This window comes from Elephas maximus, chromosome 12 (genome assembly GCF_024166365.1).
Source record: "Elephas maximus indicus isolate mEleMax1 chromosome 12, mEleMax1 primary haplotype, whole genome shotgun sequence".
NCBI lineage: Eukaryota > Metazoa > Chordata > Mammalia > Proboscidea > Elephantidae > Elephas > Elephas maximus.
This window is the reverse complement of record NC_064830.1, coordinates 80,208,696-80,226,513: the sequence shown is the minus strand read 5'-3', so window position 1 is coordinate 80,226,513 and position 17,818 is coordinate 80,208,696. Positions and strand designations below refer to the sequence as shown.

Genomic DNA, 17,818 nt, shown 5'->3' with positions numbered 1-17,818 from the left:
CTCTCTACTTCTCTGCTGAGTTCAATAATTCTTTGCATTGGCCACACAGAACTCACAGACCATTCACACAGTTATGGGGTTTATTAGAGAAGTAACAGGACATTGCAGGATCAGGAATGACTCAAGATATAGATTTTTCTGTCAGGACAACATCTTGGTTTCAGTCCCTTGGCCCTTGGCTGTCAGCATGCCCTCTGCCCTGCTAGGGCCAGTGTTACAACTCTTTCTTTAGCTCTACCAACAAGTTCCTGGAGGCACCCCACCCTGCTAGCAAGCTCTTGCCCAGAGGCTCTTAGCTCTCTCATTCCATGGATCGGCATGCCCACTGAAGCTGCCTTACTCTTTGGGCCGGGAAGCCCATCATGCTGTCTCAAGCCAGTTTCCTGGTTCTGCCACTGCCATTTCTCTGCCATACTTCTCACCGTCTCACTGCCTTACTGTCTTCTCTGGTGTTACAGCTCTGTCTCCTGGGTCTAGAAGGTTTTCAGCTCAGGAACCCTGCATCCAAAGCATACACTCTGCTCCTGGATCTTCTTTCTTGATGGTAGTGAGGTTCCTGTCTCCACTTCTGGGATTGGCTTGTTTTAAGCCTAGCAGGATGGCAAAACTGACCAATCCCCTTGTTAGGGTTCCATACACCTTATTTGCATGGTTACACCCCCACAAGGGATCCTTGACTCTTATTTGTATTCTTAGGAGGCTGTCCAATCCTCTTGGTGGGACATAAGCATCTTACATAAGCATAGTCCCACCCAATCATTTTGTGGGAATCACAAGACCATGAATGGCTAGAAGGCCCATTTTGAGTAATTCACCGCACTGCAGGTCCCCACGCACATGTTGTTCTGCCAGGCAGGAACAATCTGAAAAGAAAACACGGACTTTATTATGTTTTAACAGAAAAGACACAATAGTGATAGCAATGGAAGCCAGACCATGTCCCTGCTCTGCTCAAAACCCTCCGGGTATAGAAACAGAAAGTAGATTGGAGGCTCCTGGGGCTAGGGATGCAAACAGGGAACGACTGCAAATGGCACGAAGGCTCTCTTTGGGGCAACGGAAATGTTCTAAATTTAAATTGTAGTGATGATTGCACAGCTCTATAAATTTACTAAAAAAAAACTTATGAATGAGAAAAAACAATTAAATTGTACACTTAAAATGAGTGAATTTAATGGTATGTGAATTAAAAAATCCGTTGCCGTGGAGTCGATTCTGACTCATAGCAACCCTATAGGACAGAGTAGAACTGCCCCACAGGGTTTCCAAGAAGCACCTGGTGGAATCCAACTGCCAACCTTTTGGTGAGCAGCTCTTTACCACTGCACCACCAGGGTTTCTGGTATGTAAATTATACCTAAATAAAACTGTTGAAAAAAAAAAAAGCCTCCTATGGCTCCCTATCTCACTCAGGGCAAAAGCTAAAGGCCCAGATAATTTCCTGTGCTCTTTCCTCTTACCTCCTTTCTCACTCAGTTCCAGCCACACTAGTCTTGCTATTCTCTGAAGTTTTGGCTTGCAGTGTGCTGCTGGAAAACTGGCTCTTGGGGAACAACAACAAAATGGCCTGGCTTGCATTGTTTGCCAATGCCTGTGGTGTAAATATTCCCACGATTGCTATTCTCAAGCCACCAAAGTTTCAGCAACCAGGTATCAAAATCCCTGGATATTCACAATTAGCTGTCACATACCCAGGCTGGTGCCAGCACAGCAAGAAGTCACACCTTTGCATAAGAGAGACCCTCAAAAGGTGAGATGGATTGGTGCAATAACAGCAAAGATGGACTTGAACATGTCTGCAACCATGAGGATGACGTAGGACCGGGCAACGTTTTGTTCTGTTATACACAGGGTCACCATGAGATGGAGTATACTCAAGGGTAGCTATATATCTTTCTATCTGTCTATCTGTCTGTCTGTCTACCTACCTACCTATCTATCTGTCTATGAGTTGTATGCCTTTTTACAGGTGGTAAAACTGAGCCCCAGACTGGGTGACGTGCCCGAGGCCACACAGATGTTTAGGGACAGAGCAGGGATTCAAACTCCAATTTTATAAGCTCTAAGTTTGGGGCCCTTCTATATCACACCTGTCACCCCATAGTATGCTTGCTTCTAGCCCTCCATGAACTCTAGGCCTCATTGTCCAGGGACAAGCACCCCTCAGCAAGAGCTGCTGGGCAAGGCCCCTGTTACTCAACAATGGCCCATTCTTCTCCAGGGCCAGCTCCTGGTCCTCCAGAACCCCAGAACTCAGAACATTGCAGCTGTGGCAACTGTGCCTTCCAGAGCACCTAGGAAGGGACTTGGTTTTCTGCCTGTGAATTTCTTTAAAATACCCGGCTGCCTGCAGGTCCTGCCTAGACACCAGGGGGAGCCAGAGCCTGCTCTTCAGACCACGATTTCTCTAAATTGCCGCAGAGTTTGCGGCCCCAGCCCCAGCTTGGCCCTAGTGAGTCTCAGAGAAACCAGGCTTCCTCAAGGTAAGAGCTTGAGTAAAAATGGCCACTCTGACTGACCAGGGCGCCTGCCCTCTGCCAAAAAAAAAAAAAAATTTTTTTTTGCCAAAGTGGTTACATATTTAAGTGTGGGCTTTGGCATAGACGGCCATACATTAGGATCACCTCAGGGCAGGGACAGTTTACCGCAAAATAAGCAAGGTAAGCACAGGCTTAATTTTGCTTAGTTACTAATCTATAGTGCACAATTTCACATGGGTTTCACCACATCAATGGTATATAAACCTGTGTGGACCTTGCTTACTGTAAGCCTCTGTGTACCTTGCTTACTGGTTAATCTGCCCCTGCCTCCAGGTCTTAAAAAAAAAGACTTCCAGACTCATCCCACCCCCCAAAAACCAAAGCCAAACACGTTACCATTGAGTCAATTCTGACTCATAGCCACCCTATAGGACAGAGTAGAACTGCTTCATAGGATTTCCAAGGAGCAGCTAGTGGATTCAAACTGCCAAACTTTTGGTAAAGAGCCAAGTTCTTTTTTTAAATTATTTTTTAATTTTAAATAATGTTTTATTGTGTTTTCAGTGAGGGTTTACACAGCAGTTTAGGTTTCCATTCAACAATTTCTACACAAATTGTTCAGTGACATTAGTTACACCCTTTACAATATGTGAACATTCTCATTATTCCTGTTCTGGTTGTTCTGTTTCCATTAATCTAGTCTCTCTGCCCCCCTTATATTCTCATCTTTGTTTGAAAGTAATTGTTGACCGTTTAGTCTCCTATTGTTGTTGTGTGACATAGGATCAATCCTGACTCATAGCGATCCTATAGGACAACAGCCAAGTTCTTAACCACTGTACCACCAGAGCTCCTGACAAATTGCGTTAGAATTTCTTGGGTTGGGGCTTGGGCATCAAGTATTTTTTTAAAGCTTCCCAAGAGATTCTAATGTGTAGTCACGGCTGAGAACCACTGAGATGGACTTATGGGGTTTGTTGCAAGAATTAAATTAGGTCATTCTTTCATTCACTCATTCAACACACATTTATTGAGCTCCAAACCTGGGCCAGGCAGTGGACAAAGGGCATTTACAGAACAAAGTAGAAACAATAAACCAGGTGCATTTAGTTATAATAATGCAAATTATGATGCAACCAATGGAAGTAGGGGGCTGGGGAGGGGCTGGGAAGACCCTCCCTCCCCCCCCGCCCACCCCCCAGGAACAGGTGTTTGGGCTGGGACTTGAATGACCAGAAAAGCCTGAATATTGGGGTAAGTGTGTTTTGGGCAAAGTTTAGGCCCCCCAGGCAGGGTGTGTTTGAAGAAAGGGGAGGACAGGGGCCAGGAAGGGATGAGGCCAGAGAGGAGGATGGAGTGGAGGAGGGGCCTGGTAGATCACAGTGAGGGTATGATGGCAAGGGGCCTTTAAACAAGAGGAGTGATGTGATATAATTTGTTTTTGAAAGAAATCTGTAAGTACTGTGTAGGGAATGGATTGAGGGAAGCGAAGAGTAGAAGCAGGGGGGTCAGTTAAGGGCGGTGGCTCGGAGGAGGGAGCAATTGGTGGAATGATGGAGATGCTCACATGGCGGCCAGCTAGTCGCCAACCCCTATGTTAACTATTTAATTACTCCTATTCCCAGTCTTCTATTATTAATAAAGTTTCCTGAATGGGGCTGGGGCTGACACAGGAGCTGGGCTGGGAATCTGTGGGGCTGCGACAGAGGGCGCCCAGGGGACCACAGAGGGGCCAGCAGGGATGCCAGGGGGAGGGGCAGGTAAAAGGAGAACTGAGGTCCATGCGGCCCCGAGAACCAAGGGTCAGGGTTAGGGGCCAAGGGCACAGTGCCAGGGGATGAATCAGAAAGGGGCCCCGGAGTTTGGCATTTGAGGGGAGCCTAAAAAAAAAAAAAAAAAGTAAGGTAGGGATGAGCCAGGGCCTAAGGAGTGTGCGAGTGAGCGAGTGAATGACGGACAGAGAAGAGAGAGAAGGAGCAAGAGAGAGAGACAGAGGAGAGGAGAAGGAGAGAGAGAAGGGGGAGAGAGAGGAGAGGAAACACTATTTTTCCCTAAACCAAACCAAACCCGTTGCTGTTGAGTCGATTCCAACTCATAGCAACCCTATAGGATGGGGTAGAACTGCCCCATAGGGTTTCAAAGGAGTGCCTGGTAGATTTGAACTGCCAACCTTTTGGTTAACAGCTGAACTCTTAACCACTATGCCACCAGGGTTTCCATTCTTGCCCAGGAAATTCAAATTGTTTTAGTCAAATGTCAGCTTCAGAATGAAGCTTTCCATGGTCACCCTATTTAAACGCCAACACTCCCCTCTCATCCCGTCACTTCCTAATCTCCCTGATTTTTTTTTCTCCTTAGCAGTATCTGATGTACTATCTGTCATGTCTAGTTACCTCATTTGCTGTCTGATTCCCACTGCTAGAATATAAGTTCCGTGAATGCAAGGACTATTCTTTGTTCACCACTGAATCCCTCGCACCTAGAATGGTACTTACCCAGTACCCAGTGCCGTCTTAGCAAGTACTAAAGTTACCGCAATTTCGCGAGTTAGAGCTGCCAATTCTTGAGAACAGGGGTGAGGTAGGTAGCAAGAGCTTTATTATACGTATCAGTATTTGAGACGGGGGGAATGATCTCCTCCTAAAGTCGTCTGTCTCACTGGACTACAGGTCAGCTTGGGCTTTTAAGGGAAAAGGGGCCATAAGTTTTAGGGACTTGTGAAATGTCCACTCTCTTTCTTCTGTTGGGTTTCGGTGGTCGTATCTCAAACATGTTGATCTTTTCCCGCCATTATCCCATCAGCTCAGGGGGTGGCTGGTGCCATCCTTCATCTTATTTGACAGACTTAGATTAATATCACTTGTTTTCCAAAGTCCTAGATGAAATATTGGTTAACACTTAACCTTTTGGGGGAGCTGACATCAGGATCTTACTTGGAGACAGGGAAGGGCTAGGGGAGGGGAAAGGTGGCTGGGTTCCATGGGGCAAGAAAGAAAGCTGAATCTACAGAAGCCTGACCTAGGAGATCTTACCACCCCAGGCCTGCTGGCTTGATCTTTATGCTATAAGACCTGGGGACATGGGAAGCATTTAGACTCATGCTTCAGCCTACCCAGTTGGGCAAGAAAGCTGATACCTCCCTCTTGGAGCCTCCCACTGCCCTGTCCCCACAAATCGATAGGAATATCCCACCAAAGACCTTGTAATGGGAAGCTGGAACCCACCATAGCCCCTGCTGACCCTATGGCACATGGATGGTCAGCTGTCTACCCCTCCACCGTGGCTGGGCTGGACCAGCAGCACTTCTCCTTAAGGTCCTAGAGTTTACCAGAGGTCATGGGCCCAGGTTCCCCTTCCCTCCTGACAAGTACCTCCTAAATCCCTCAGAGAGCGTCTAACAATCTTACCTCTCAAGGTTTCTTTCCAGAAGACTCCTTGGTACTCTACAAATTTGGCCGCCTCCCGTTAGTCATGGGGCTCTGGGTACCAAGGAAACTTGGAAGAGATTTCCAGTGGTGAGTGATGAGTCCTGGGAAGGTTCTGATTGGCCCTCCCTGCTTCCACTTACACTACTAAGAAGGGGTTGTTCTAGTGGTCTTCTGTAGAATAAAAATTTACTCTCTAGTACTTTGATATCTCCAGCTAGGCAAAGAACTTTTAAATAAGCTTCTCTTGTAAGTAAATAAATCAATGAATAAGTAAGCAAACAAGAAAATTAATTCTAAAAATGAAAGCTCCATCTAATAGTCATCACTCTGTGGCAGACTTAGCCAGGGCTGACCAGAGGCATGATACCAGGTCTGCCGTAGACTTCGTGGATTCATCAGGAAGCCTGGAGGCCTGTTAGGCACTAATGGGCCCTTTGACTGAGACCTAGGCTTGAATTATATGCATCACTCTGCTTTCTAGAAAGCCAGGCTGTCCATCCCTCATCCTCCTATCGACTCAGCTTTGTTGATTCCCTTTGACAATGTAGTTGTAATCCTACACAACTGCACAATGGAATTACCTGAGAGTTTTAAGAGAAACAAGAAAATATTGACCTATGAGGAGAAAATTTGTTCAGAATCAAACAAGGTGCGGGCAAGGTAGTAAGCTCCCCATCATAGGAGCATTCAAGCAGAAGCTGGAGGAATGTACAGCCAAGGCATTGTTTATGGAGGGATTCCTGGGAGGCTGTGGATGGGGAATTGGACCATTATCTCTGAGATCCAGAGGCTCATCTTAGGGACCCATTTCTGCAAAGTGGCCAGGGAGCCAGCAGTCTTGAGTAGCTTGCTTCCTGCTGCTCTGAGTTGGGGGGTGGGACCTGAGGCTGACCTAACCCTTCACCTTTCCTGTGGTGCTGCTGCCAAGCTGTGGCCACTGCTGGGGAGGTAGTGGGCAGTACTCAGGCCAGGTTTGCACATACGGGCTGGCGGGAGGAAGTGACGATGTGGTGCTCTGGCTGTGCTGATAGATAAGGGTGCCTGCTCCTCCCCTTGCCCCCCCAGGACAGACATGGAGCCGCTCTGGATGCCCCTGCTGCTGGTAGCTTCTTGCATCCCTGCTGTGCTGAGCTCTCCAGAGGTGGATGCCACGGAGGTACCCCGGCTCCTGCATATCCGGGAGGAGAGCAACCTGCTGGTGCTGACCTCTGCCGGCCTGACCCAGATGTTGAACCAGACCCGCTTCCTCATGGTCCTTTTTCGTGAGTGTCCCTCACTCCCAGGCAGTGGGTGAGGGTGAGGCCAGCCTCCTTGCTTCTGGGGGCCAGAGGAGCTCTCTACATTGCTAAACACATGTGAACACATGGTACTAATTTTTTTTTAAATAAGATGTATATAATTGCACCCCCAATTTCCAGATGAGAATACTGAGGCCCAGAGAGGTTAAACAATTTGCAAAATACACTGCCTCTTTAGTCTGGGTTTTTTATGTGGCTCCCGTATCCCACGGAAGGCAAAGATCTATAGTTTACCCTCTCGTGTCCTTACCATTCTGACCCTCAGTTTTCTCCTCTGTACAATGGGCATGAAAATAACAACCATGCTAGATTATCACGATGTTGAAAGGAGATAATGTGTTAAGTTCCTGGAACACGACTGGAGAGCAATAAATGATGGCTGTTGTGAGTAAGCTCTGGAGAAAGCCATCACCTTTGCCATCTTAACTTTGCATCTTCACTTTTACTCTTCAGACTGTTGCCCTTTGCGTTAGCAGACACTTTGGGGTTGGGGGGGTGGAAAGGACAGCCTGCTGCTTCTTGAGGCTCTGGCATGTGCTGACACAGCTGTGCCTTGGGCCAGGAAAAAAAACCCTTTACCATCAAGACAATTCTGACTCATATCAACACTATAGAACAGAGTAGAACTGCCTCACAGGGTTTCCAAGACTGTAAATCTTTGTGGAAGCAGACAGCCGCATCTTTCTCCCTCCAAGCCATTGGTGGGTTCAAACTGCCAACCTTTTGGTTAGCATCCAAGCACTTAACTACTATGCCACCAAGGCTCCTTTCTTGGGCCAGCGGATAAGTGATTTTCCAACAGTTTCACACAGTGAGCACTTGCTAGGTGCCAGGCACTGTCTTAAGGTTCATTTAGTCCTCGTAACACCTCTGTGTGGTGGGCACTATTCTTCTTCCCATTTTCTAGCTGAGGAAACAGAGACTCAGAGAAGCCCAGTGACTTGCCCAAGGGCAGACAGCCACAAGCGGTGTCCGCAGACCCTGTCCTAGACCCCTCCAGCATGGAAGGATTTGAAGGATACAGGAAACAACTGTGAGCAGTGGCTTCCAAAACCCTGACTTCAGAGCCACACATGGGTCAGAGGTCTTTGGGATATGTGATTGTTGACTTCAGTGTTTATCAAGGACCCTATATACCACACACTGGTAAATCCTGGAGAGTCCCCCTTAACCTGAATCATCCACCCACCTTGGTCCTTAAGTGGCATCAAGGTTTAGTGTAAACTTTATGGGCTTTGGAGCCAGACAAGCCCAGGTATGAACCCAATTCTGCCATGAACTTCTTATGTGGTCTTGAGTAACTTTTTAGTATCTCACTGTACTTGCCAGGGGGAAATAATGAAAGTGGTAGATTCATTATAGGGATTAACAGAAATAGTGTCTATGAAGGACCCACACGAAACATGCTCAGTAGATGGAAGTTCCCATCCTGTCTTGGTCCTGCAGCACCTCAACAGTTGCAGTTCCATCAGATCAGTTTGGACTGAGTTCAGCTGCAAGTAATAATTCTGCTAATGGTGCTCAAACTGGAAGAGTTTGTTATGTACTATATACATACAGTCCAGAGATAGGCAGTCAACGACTGGTGTAGCAGCTCTACAATGTCAAGGATACAGGCTCCTCCTACCTGTCTGCTCTATCATTTTACCATGTTGTAGCTCATGATCACAAGATGGCTGCTGCGTCACCTGCATTGCACATTCCAGGTAGGAAAAAAAGGGAGCAGGGAAAATAGCAAAGGGACAAAAGTCATGCCAGCCAAGTGTGCCTCTTTAAACAACAACAACAAAAAAATTAATAAGTCAACTCAATAGCACACAACATTTTGTGAGCAAGGCAGGCATTTCTGCTTTCCTGAACACTCCTGAGTCTGCTCATACACACCAGAACTCTAGCCAAAGGAAGCACTGAGAATCCTGAAGCCCGAATCTGCCTGCTGTGGAACTGTGAGCTAATGGCTTGCACAAGGCAGACACCCAAGCCATCTTCCTTTTTTTTGCTGCAGCCCTCGTCTCTGCATTCTGGGCCCCCAAAAGTTGTGTTGAAGGTTTTAGAGCCATACACCTTGCAAAATATAGCAGGCATCTCTATACGCATTTTCCTTTCCAAAAATGGTACGGTAGGTGGGCAAGCTGGGAACCTGTCCTGTCAGCCCGAACTCCAAAATAGAAGGCAGGGTTCTGCCCAATGACTCCTGGGTCTGAATAAAGGGCAAGTTCATGGCTTTTTGGGACTTTACCTGATATCGAATCACTTAGGGGTTAACGTGGAACCTGGGACTACAGAGGGGGCCAATTGATATTACATACGTTAATTGCATTCAATAATGACCAATTTGAATACTTCAAACTTAAATCCTTCCCACCAGTGGACATTTGAAAGCAGAGAACCCAACACCAGCAGAGATCTTGCTATCTAAATTAAACTCACTGCCCACTCAATTAAACTCACTGCATTCAAAGATTCCATTCCTGCCAAAACACAATTTAGTTCAAAATGAGTTCTCAAAAAAAAAAAGTGACCTTTGGAAAAACTAGTCACTTGGGGAAGGCTTTATTTAAAAGCTTTTTTTCCCAGAGGTAAATGGTCTTTTTTTTTTTTAACCTAAGGGATTTTTCCAATCCTGCCTCCAGGGATTGCCCCCAATTCCTAGCTGCCGGCGTGCTTTGCGTCTCTCTGGGACTCCAGGTCCAAGAGCCAATGGTGGGTGGGACCTTTCCTCTGTCCCTCAGACCTTTCACTGCCACATGTGTCTAAAACAGGCCTCAGCATCTTTAACTTACTCTCAACACTCTGTTTCCCCCCATGTCCTGCCTTTTCTGACAGCACCACCATCACCCAGTGTCAAAGGGAGATACCTCAAGGTCATTCTTGACACCTCTCTGTATTCTCACCCACTCCCCACATCTAATCTGTCACCAAGTCCTATTGATGCCACCTCCTAAGTCCCTTTCCAGTCTGCAGTTCTCCCTATTCCAGTGCCATTGCCTCAGTTCCAGTCAGCCTCGTCATTCTTCTCAGCCCCATAGCAGCCTCTGAGATTGCTTCCCTACCCCTCCAATGCTGCCTCCACAATGCACCCAGAGATACTTTTTCTAAAATGCAGATCTGATTGCGTCGCTCCCTGATTAAAAGCCTTCAATGGTTCTCTAACATCCCAAACTCCTTAACAAGTTATAAGGTCCCCTGCTTGCTCTATCCTAGGCCTACCTCTTCACCCTACTTGAATGCTATGCTCTAGACCCTGAGTTATTTATAGGTGCCAGAATAGACCATATCACTTAGGCCTCTGAGCCTCTGCCGTTGCTGTTTTCTCTGCTTATAGTGCCCTTCCTCCACTTCTTCACTTGGTTCGTGAGGTTTAAGCTCATGGAGTATCCTTGTCAGGAGACACTCCCATTCAGACTGGCTAGGAGCCTGCCCACATGCTCACACAGCCCCCTGTAGCCTCTCTGTCATAGTTCTTACCACACTATATTGAAACTGCTTTTAAACTTGTGAGTTTGATGGGGGGAAGGGCCAAATCTCATTTATCTCTTGATTCGTAATATTTGGGATTGTGCTTGGAACATGGTTGGCCTACATAGATGTTGAATAAATGAATAAATAAGTGAAATAAATGAGCCTTCCTTTGGTCCCGTATGTTCTCCATGGATGAGGCAGGAGAAAAGGAAAGGCTATCTTTAGTGGGGAGGGAAAAAAAAAAAACTAACCCATTGCCATCAAGTTGATTCCTAGTGGGGCAAGGTCAAGATGAAATTTATCAGGAGCTGTGTCTAGGGTCATTTAATGATTGCCCATAAGACAGAGGTGGCACATCCCTGGCCTGAGAGCAGGTTAGATGATGATGGTGATGGTAATGGTGATGATAATGAAGATGGTGATGTGGGTGGTAATAGCAATGAAGATGGTGATGATGAGGGTTATGCTGATGACCGTGGTCATGATGATGACAATGGTGATGATTATGATGGCAGATAGTGATGATAGCTACCATTTATTACATACCTGTGTTCTAGGCACTGTACTTGCTGTCATTATCCTCCTCTCACAGATGAAGCAAATAAGTCTAAGAAAGGTTAGATAATTTGCCCAAAGTCACAGTTACTAAGTGATGAAGTCTGGATATAAGCCAGGTCTGCCACCAAAACTGGTGCTCGATCCATTTTACAGCACTGTGCTAATAACTAGAACATTCATTTGTTCATTCATTATATATTTATTGAACACATACTATGTACCAGATATACCCTAGGCACAGGCAGGTATAGTGGTGAACAAAGCACTCTTTACTCTCATGAAGCTTACATACTGGAGAGAGGAGGAGACATATGATAAACAGATAACTAAGCAAAATATGTAGTATGTCATATGGTTAAGCGACTATGGAGAAAAACAGAAAAGAGCAATATGGAATGCAAGGGTTGAGTGGAGGTGGGTCTGCAAATTTAAATAAGGTGGCCAGGGAGGGCCTCCCTGAGAAGATGACATTTTAGCAAAGACCTGAGGGCAGTGAGAGAACAACCCATGCAGATATCTGGTGATGGGCGGGCAGGGAGAGCATTTCAGGCAGAGGGAACAGGAAGTGCAAAGGCCCTGAGGTAGGAAGGCATATGAGTGATGAAAGCTGAGTTGCTGAACAGGAGTAGAATATGAGGTAAGAAAGATGAGATACAGATCCTTCAGGGCCTTGAAGGCCGTTGTAATGGCCAGAGTGGTGTGTTGGCTGACCCCTGAGGAGCCCCTGAGGAAGCAAAAGGGGTTGATGAGCATCCTGAAGTTCATACCAGCTGGGAGCACCTCTGTACTCTGTAAACAGCCCTTTGGAATGGTGACTCATTCTCAGAACACTTCTCTATGCTTGATCTGAGCTTGATCTAAAGCAGGGCTTCTCAACCTCAGCACTATTGACATTTGAGGCTGGATAATTTTTTGTTTTGGGTGGCTATCCTGTGCATCACAGGGTGTTCAGCAGCATCCCTGGCCTCTACTCACTAGATCCCAGTAGCACCAATTCCCCCAACTGTGACAACCAATAATGTTTCCAGACGTGGCCAAATGTCCCCCATTGAGAACCACTAGTCTAAAGGGAGGCAGGTTCCAGCTCCCTGTGCTGGCCACCCTCATCTTCCTTTCCCCAGGAGCCAGAAGATCTGCTGGGATTAAACGTCTCCACAGGACCCTCGCTTCCCAGAGAGATCCTGGTCTGGGCAAGACCAAGGATTCCCTGCCACTGTCGTAGTAATAATCATTAAAAAAAAAAAAAAAACCCATTGCCGTCAAGTCAATTCCGGCTCATAGTGACCCTATCAGACAGAGTAGAACTTCTCCATGAAGTTTCCAAGGCTGTAATCTTTATGGAAGCAGACTGCCACATCTTTCTCCTTGAGAACAGCTGATGCATTCAAACCACTGAGCTTCTAGTTAGCAGCCGAGTGCCTAACCACCATGCTACCAGGGCTCCTTAGAGGCCCCATGAATATGCTATTTTGTCATCAAATCCAGTGACCTCCTCCTTTGAAATCTCTCTAGACTCTGACCCCTTCCCACCCTCTCCATCGCCACTGCCATGGTCCAAGCCGTCACCCTCTCTCACCTGGATTCTTACGGTAGCTTCCAACTTGTCTCCTTGCATCCACCTTCTTCCAACTTTGGTCTAATCTCCCTCTACCATTTTGCTTAAAAGTACATCATATTGCATCATAGCTCTGCTCCAAACCCTCCAGTGACTCTCCATGTCACTCAGAGGAAAGGACCAAGTCTGTTCAATGACCTTCAAGGCCTCCTGATCCCCACTCCAGCTCACTCTTCTCAAACATGTCAGAAGTGCTGCAACCTCAGAGCCTTTGCCCTCCCTGTTCCCTCTGCCTGGCACACTGTTCCTCCAGTTATCCAAGGGGCAGACTCCCTCATCTCCTTTTGTCTTTATCAAAATGTCTCTTCACACTGAGGCCTTCTAAAACCTCCCTACTTAAACCTGCAATCCCCCTGACACTCCCACCCCTCCCCCAGTCCTGCTCTCCTTTTCTCTGTAGCCCATACTATCTAACACTGCATACAGTTGACTTTTATTTTCTGCCTTCTCCAATGAGGGCAGGAATTTTTATCTGTTTGTGTCATTGGAGCCCTGGTAGCACGGTGGTTAAGAACTCAGCTGCTAACCAAAAAGTCAGCAGTTTGAATCCACCAGGTGCCCTTGGAAACCTTGTGGGGCAGTTCTATTCTGTTCTATAGGGCCGATATGAGTTGGAATCTACCTGATGGCAATAGATTTTGTTCACTGTTATAGCCCCAGTAAGGAGCCCTGGGAGCCCTGGTGGCACAGTGGTGAAGAGCTTGGCTATTAACCAAAAGGTCAGCAGTTCAAATCCACCAGGCCTTGCAAACACTATGGGGCAGTTCTACCCTGTCCGATAGGGTTGCTGTGAGTTGGAATTGTCTTGATGGCAGTGGGTTTGGTTTTTTTTTTTTTTTAAGGAGCCCTGATGGGGCAAAGGTTAAGCACTCATCTGCTAACCAAAAGTTTGCAGTTCGAACTCACGCAGTGGCTTTGTGGGAGAAAGGCCTGGTGATCTGCTTGCTTAAAGATTACAGCCAATAAAACCCCATGGGGCAGTTTTACTCCTTCACACGGGGTTGCTGGGAGTTGTAATCTACTCAATGGGGCCCAACAGCAACATATCTTTAGTATCTAGAACAGTGCCTGGCACATGACTGATCCTAAAAAAAATTTTTTGAATGAATGAATCCCCATTGCTATTATTGCTAGGTGCCTTTTGGAGGTCCCATCCACCTGGTTCTCAGATCTCAGCATTCCAGCTGTCACAGCCTAGTTCTCCCACTTCCCTTTCCGACACTCAGGGACACTGGGCCATGCGCAGAATGTCCGAAAACTCTGGTATTTGCACCATCATTCCAGGTGTCCCTCTCGTCCTGAGCCCCTGCCCTTGGAAACCCAGGTTTAGACATGATGTCTGCAAATGGTTTGAAAGATTGCCAGTTCAAACCCACCCAGCGGTGCCCCAAAGAAAGACCTGGCAATCTGCTTCCCTAAAGATTACAGTCAAGAAAACCTTATGTGGCAGTTCTACTCTGTAATACACAGGGTCACCTTGAGTCGGAGTCGACCCAGCAGCAACTGGTTTGGGTTTTTTTGTGTGTGTGTATGGTGGTCAATCAGCAACCCTGTGCTGGGCCTGGCAGAGGCCACAAGGAAGCCAGGGGAGACCAGCAGGCCAGATGGCAGGCAATAGTCCAGGCATGCTGGCGATGATGGATGGGGGCACCGCAGGCCATGATGGTGACAAAGCGGGCAGTGGAGAGGCATCAATCTATGGCGGAGGCGCAAGGCCTCATTTCCTGTCCACTGGCTGGGAGTTTAATGAAAAGCGATCATTCACTTTCAGTGCTACTGCAGGGACAGGTGGGCTGGCTGGCAGTGGGGACTGCGCCAGCTGTTCCATGGCTGGGTTGTCTGGGCCATACCTGACAAAACATTCCTATTTTGGACTTAGAATTTGCCCTCGGCGGGGAAGGTGATTTGCATTTTCTTCAAGGGCTCCAGATCAAAGAGTTTGAAAAAGATTAAGTGTTCTGGCTTGAAACGGAATCAGTGACCCTTGCCCTGGCTCAGCACACTTGCCCCTCGCCCACCTGCCCCGCGCCCACCTGCCCCGCGCCCACCTGCCCCGCGCCCACCTGCCCCGCGCCCACGTGTGCCCTGCACAGCATGGCAGGGCTAGTTGAGGGATCTGCAGTCTCACAGGCTACCAGCAGGAAGGCAGACTCAAGCACCTTTTAGTTCCCTCTCATTTAGGGCGTGAAGGCCTCTCCTACTGGCAAGACCACGTGCCAGCTCCCTGAGGCTGTTTCTAGAAAAGGATTCCCCCCACCCCTTTGCAGAGCCCTGGCAGCACAGCTGCTATTGAAAAGGTTGGCAGTTCAAATCCACCAGCCGCTCCTTGGAAACCCTATGGGGCAGTTCTACTCTGTCGTATAGGGTCGCTTTGAGTTGGAATTGACTTCATGGCAAGGAGTGACCCCTTTGCCCAGCCATGCGAGGGGCCAAGAAATGTCAGGTCTCTCAATCATAGAGGCTTAAAAGTGTAGGGGAGCCCCATAACTTCCCCCCATTACCCACTGTTTTCATGCCCAATCAGTACTTTCCCACCCTAATTCTCTTCCTTACATGAGAGAGTCCTCAGCCATATTACGCAGCTACATGACAACTAAAAACAAAACAAAAACAACTGGTTACCACGGGGTCGATTCTGACTAGTCCCTAGTCGGTGGTACGAACAGATAAGCATTCAGTTATTAACCAAAAAGTTGATGATTTGAACCTACCCAGAGATGCCTTGGAAGAAAGGCCTGGCGCTCTGCTTCCAAAAGGTCACAGCCATTGAAAACCCATAGAGCACCCAGTTATAGTCTGCAACACGTGGGGTCGCCAAGACATGGCAACTGGAGGGTTTCAATTTGGCCTGTTAGCTCCAGAACTGTCCACTAGATGGCGATCATGATCCCTCTCTAGTCTATAATTTTTTGTTACGTAAATTTGACAGTAACGATGATGATAATAATAATGTTTCATGTACATAACATATGCCAGACATTGTGCTAAGTGTTTCACACCCGTAGTGGAGGTTGGAGAGCTGGAATTCTGGAATTCTGAATCCTGGCTATGCTTCTTACTGTCACTGGGCTTTGGGCAAGTAGGTGATTTTGTGGCACATTGGTTTCTTCATCTGACAAATTGAGATGATAATAGTAATACCTACCCCATAGTGGAAGGAACCCTGGTGGTGCAGTGGTTAAGTGCTCTGCTGCTAGCCGAAAGGTCGGTGGTTCGAACCCACCAGCCACTTTGTGGGAGAAAGATGTGGCGGTTTACTTCCTTAAAGATTACAGCCGAAGAAACCCTATGGGGCAGTTTTACTCTGTCCTATAGGGTCGCAGTGAGTTAGAATCTACTGGACAGCAGCAGGTTTGGTTTTGGTTTACCCCATAGAGTTATTGGGAAGGTTAAATGAATTAATAAATGTAAAGCTCTTAGAAAATAAAAACCTGTTGCCATCGAGTCATAGCGACCCTAAAAGGATAGAGTTGAATAGCCCCGTAGTATTTCCAAGGAGCAGCTGGTGGATTTGAACTGCTGACCTTTTGGTTAGCAGCCAAGCTCTTAGCCGCTGCACCACCAGGGCTCCCTTAGGAAATAATAGGCACTATATTAGTGATTGTTAAATGAATCTTACTTGTTTCTAACACCTCCCCGAGATGTGGTGTGTGTAGCCACTGTTACTTCCCGATCTTCCCCATGGTGAAATTGAAATGTAGAGAGACTGAGTAAGGTGCCCAAAGTTGTGTTGTTTCCAGGGTTGCTGAATCCAAATGTATGAACCCAGATGTGTGTCTCTCCATTCGTTAATTTCATAAGCCATCATGTCTCATATCCTTTCACGTTTCTGAAAATTTACCCATTACCAGCTGAACAAAGAAAGGCCCAGGAGCTAGCCAACCAAAACCAAGAACTTTCCTTGAAAGATGGGGGTGGGGGTTGGGGGGGTTGGGTGAAGAGGCTCCAGCAAGTTCTGTCTTCATGCCGGCTTTTTCAGACAACCCATCCTCAAAGCGATCCAGGAATTTGGCCCAGGAGTTGGGCAGAGCCATGGAGATCATAGGCAAAGGCAAGAATGGGCTCGGCTTTGGCAAAGTGGACATCACCGTCGAGAAGGAGCTTCAGGAGGAATTTGATATTAAGAAGGCCCCAGAGGTGAAGCTGTTTTTTGAAGGCAACAGGTCTGAGCCCATCAGCTGTGAAGGTAACGGGGCTTGTGGGTGAGTCCAAGTATGCTAGCTATGGAAACACATAAACACCAGAGCTTCAGTGGCTTAAGTGTATTTCTTGACCACATAAAGCCCAGTTGGCAGCCAGAGGGTGGAGGCAGAGAATTCCACTCCACAGAACATTTTGGGGACCAAGGCTCGTTCCTGCCTATGGCTCTGCCCTTCCTGAGGGCCTAGGAGCCACCTGCTGTTTCTTCTGCATCTGGCCAAAGCAGGTATTTGTGGCCCAGGCCTGGGAGTGGTGAATATTTGCAATCCATTGACCATGTTTGTTATATGCCCACCCAGCTGCAAGAAAGACAAATGTAGTCCAGTGCTCTGTCCATAAGGTTTTCCTTTTGGGTTTTGGTGAATGCGTAGCTACCTCTACCATAGTTAGTGGGTTATAGCAACACCATGAGGTAGGAGGATGGGGTTCATGGCTTATAGCTACCAACTGAGCTCCTAACTCCAACCCTCCGTCTTCTCTTTAGAAGGATTTTGACATGGCTCCAGGCCAAGGAAGAGTTGGTTTGTTCAAAAGGGAGACTGGGAGATGATGGAACAAGATAGGCTTAGGATGGGATGTCTACTAAACACTTTAACTGCTCTCATCATCCATTTCATTTATTCACTTATCCGTTCATTTATTCATCACTCAGTTACCGAGAATCTCCGTAACTGAGTGATGAATAAGTGAATGGATAAGATGTGCCTCAGTGTGGCACATGTAGGCCCTAATTTAAAAATAATGTTAAGATATACAAATGCATAAATGAATGCACAT

General features: G+C 47.1%; 1 protein-coding gene across 1 annotated transcript in view; it reads left to right on the top strand.

The window, feature by feature from the left end:
* The first annotated feature begins 6,980 nt into the window (after positions 1-6,980).
* The window catches only part of PDILT (protein disulfide isomerase like, testis expressed), a 37,826-nt gene continuing 26,988 nt past the window's right edge, over positions 6,981-17,818 (top strand). The window contains exons 1-2 of the mRNA XM_049904705.1: positions 6,981-7,170; positions 16,821-17,027. Coding sequence (XP_049760662.1) covers positions 6,981-7,170; positions 16,821-17,027 — 397 coding nt within the window. The remainder of the gene's footprint in view (positions 7,171-16,820; positions 17,028-17,818) is intronic.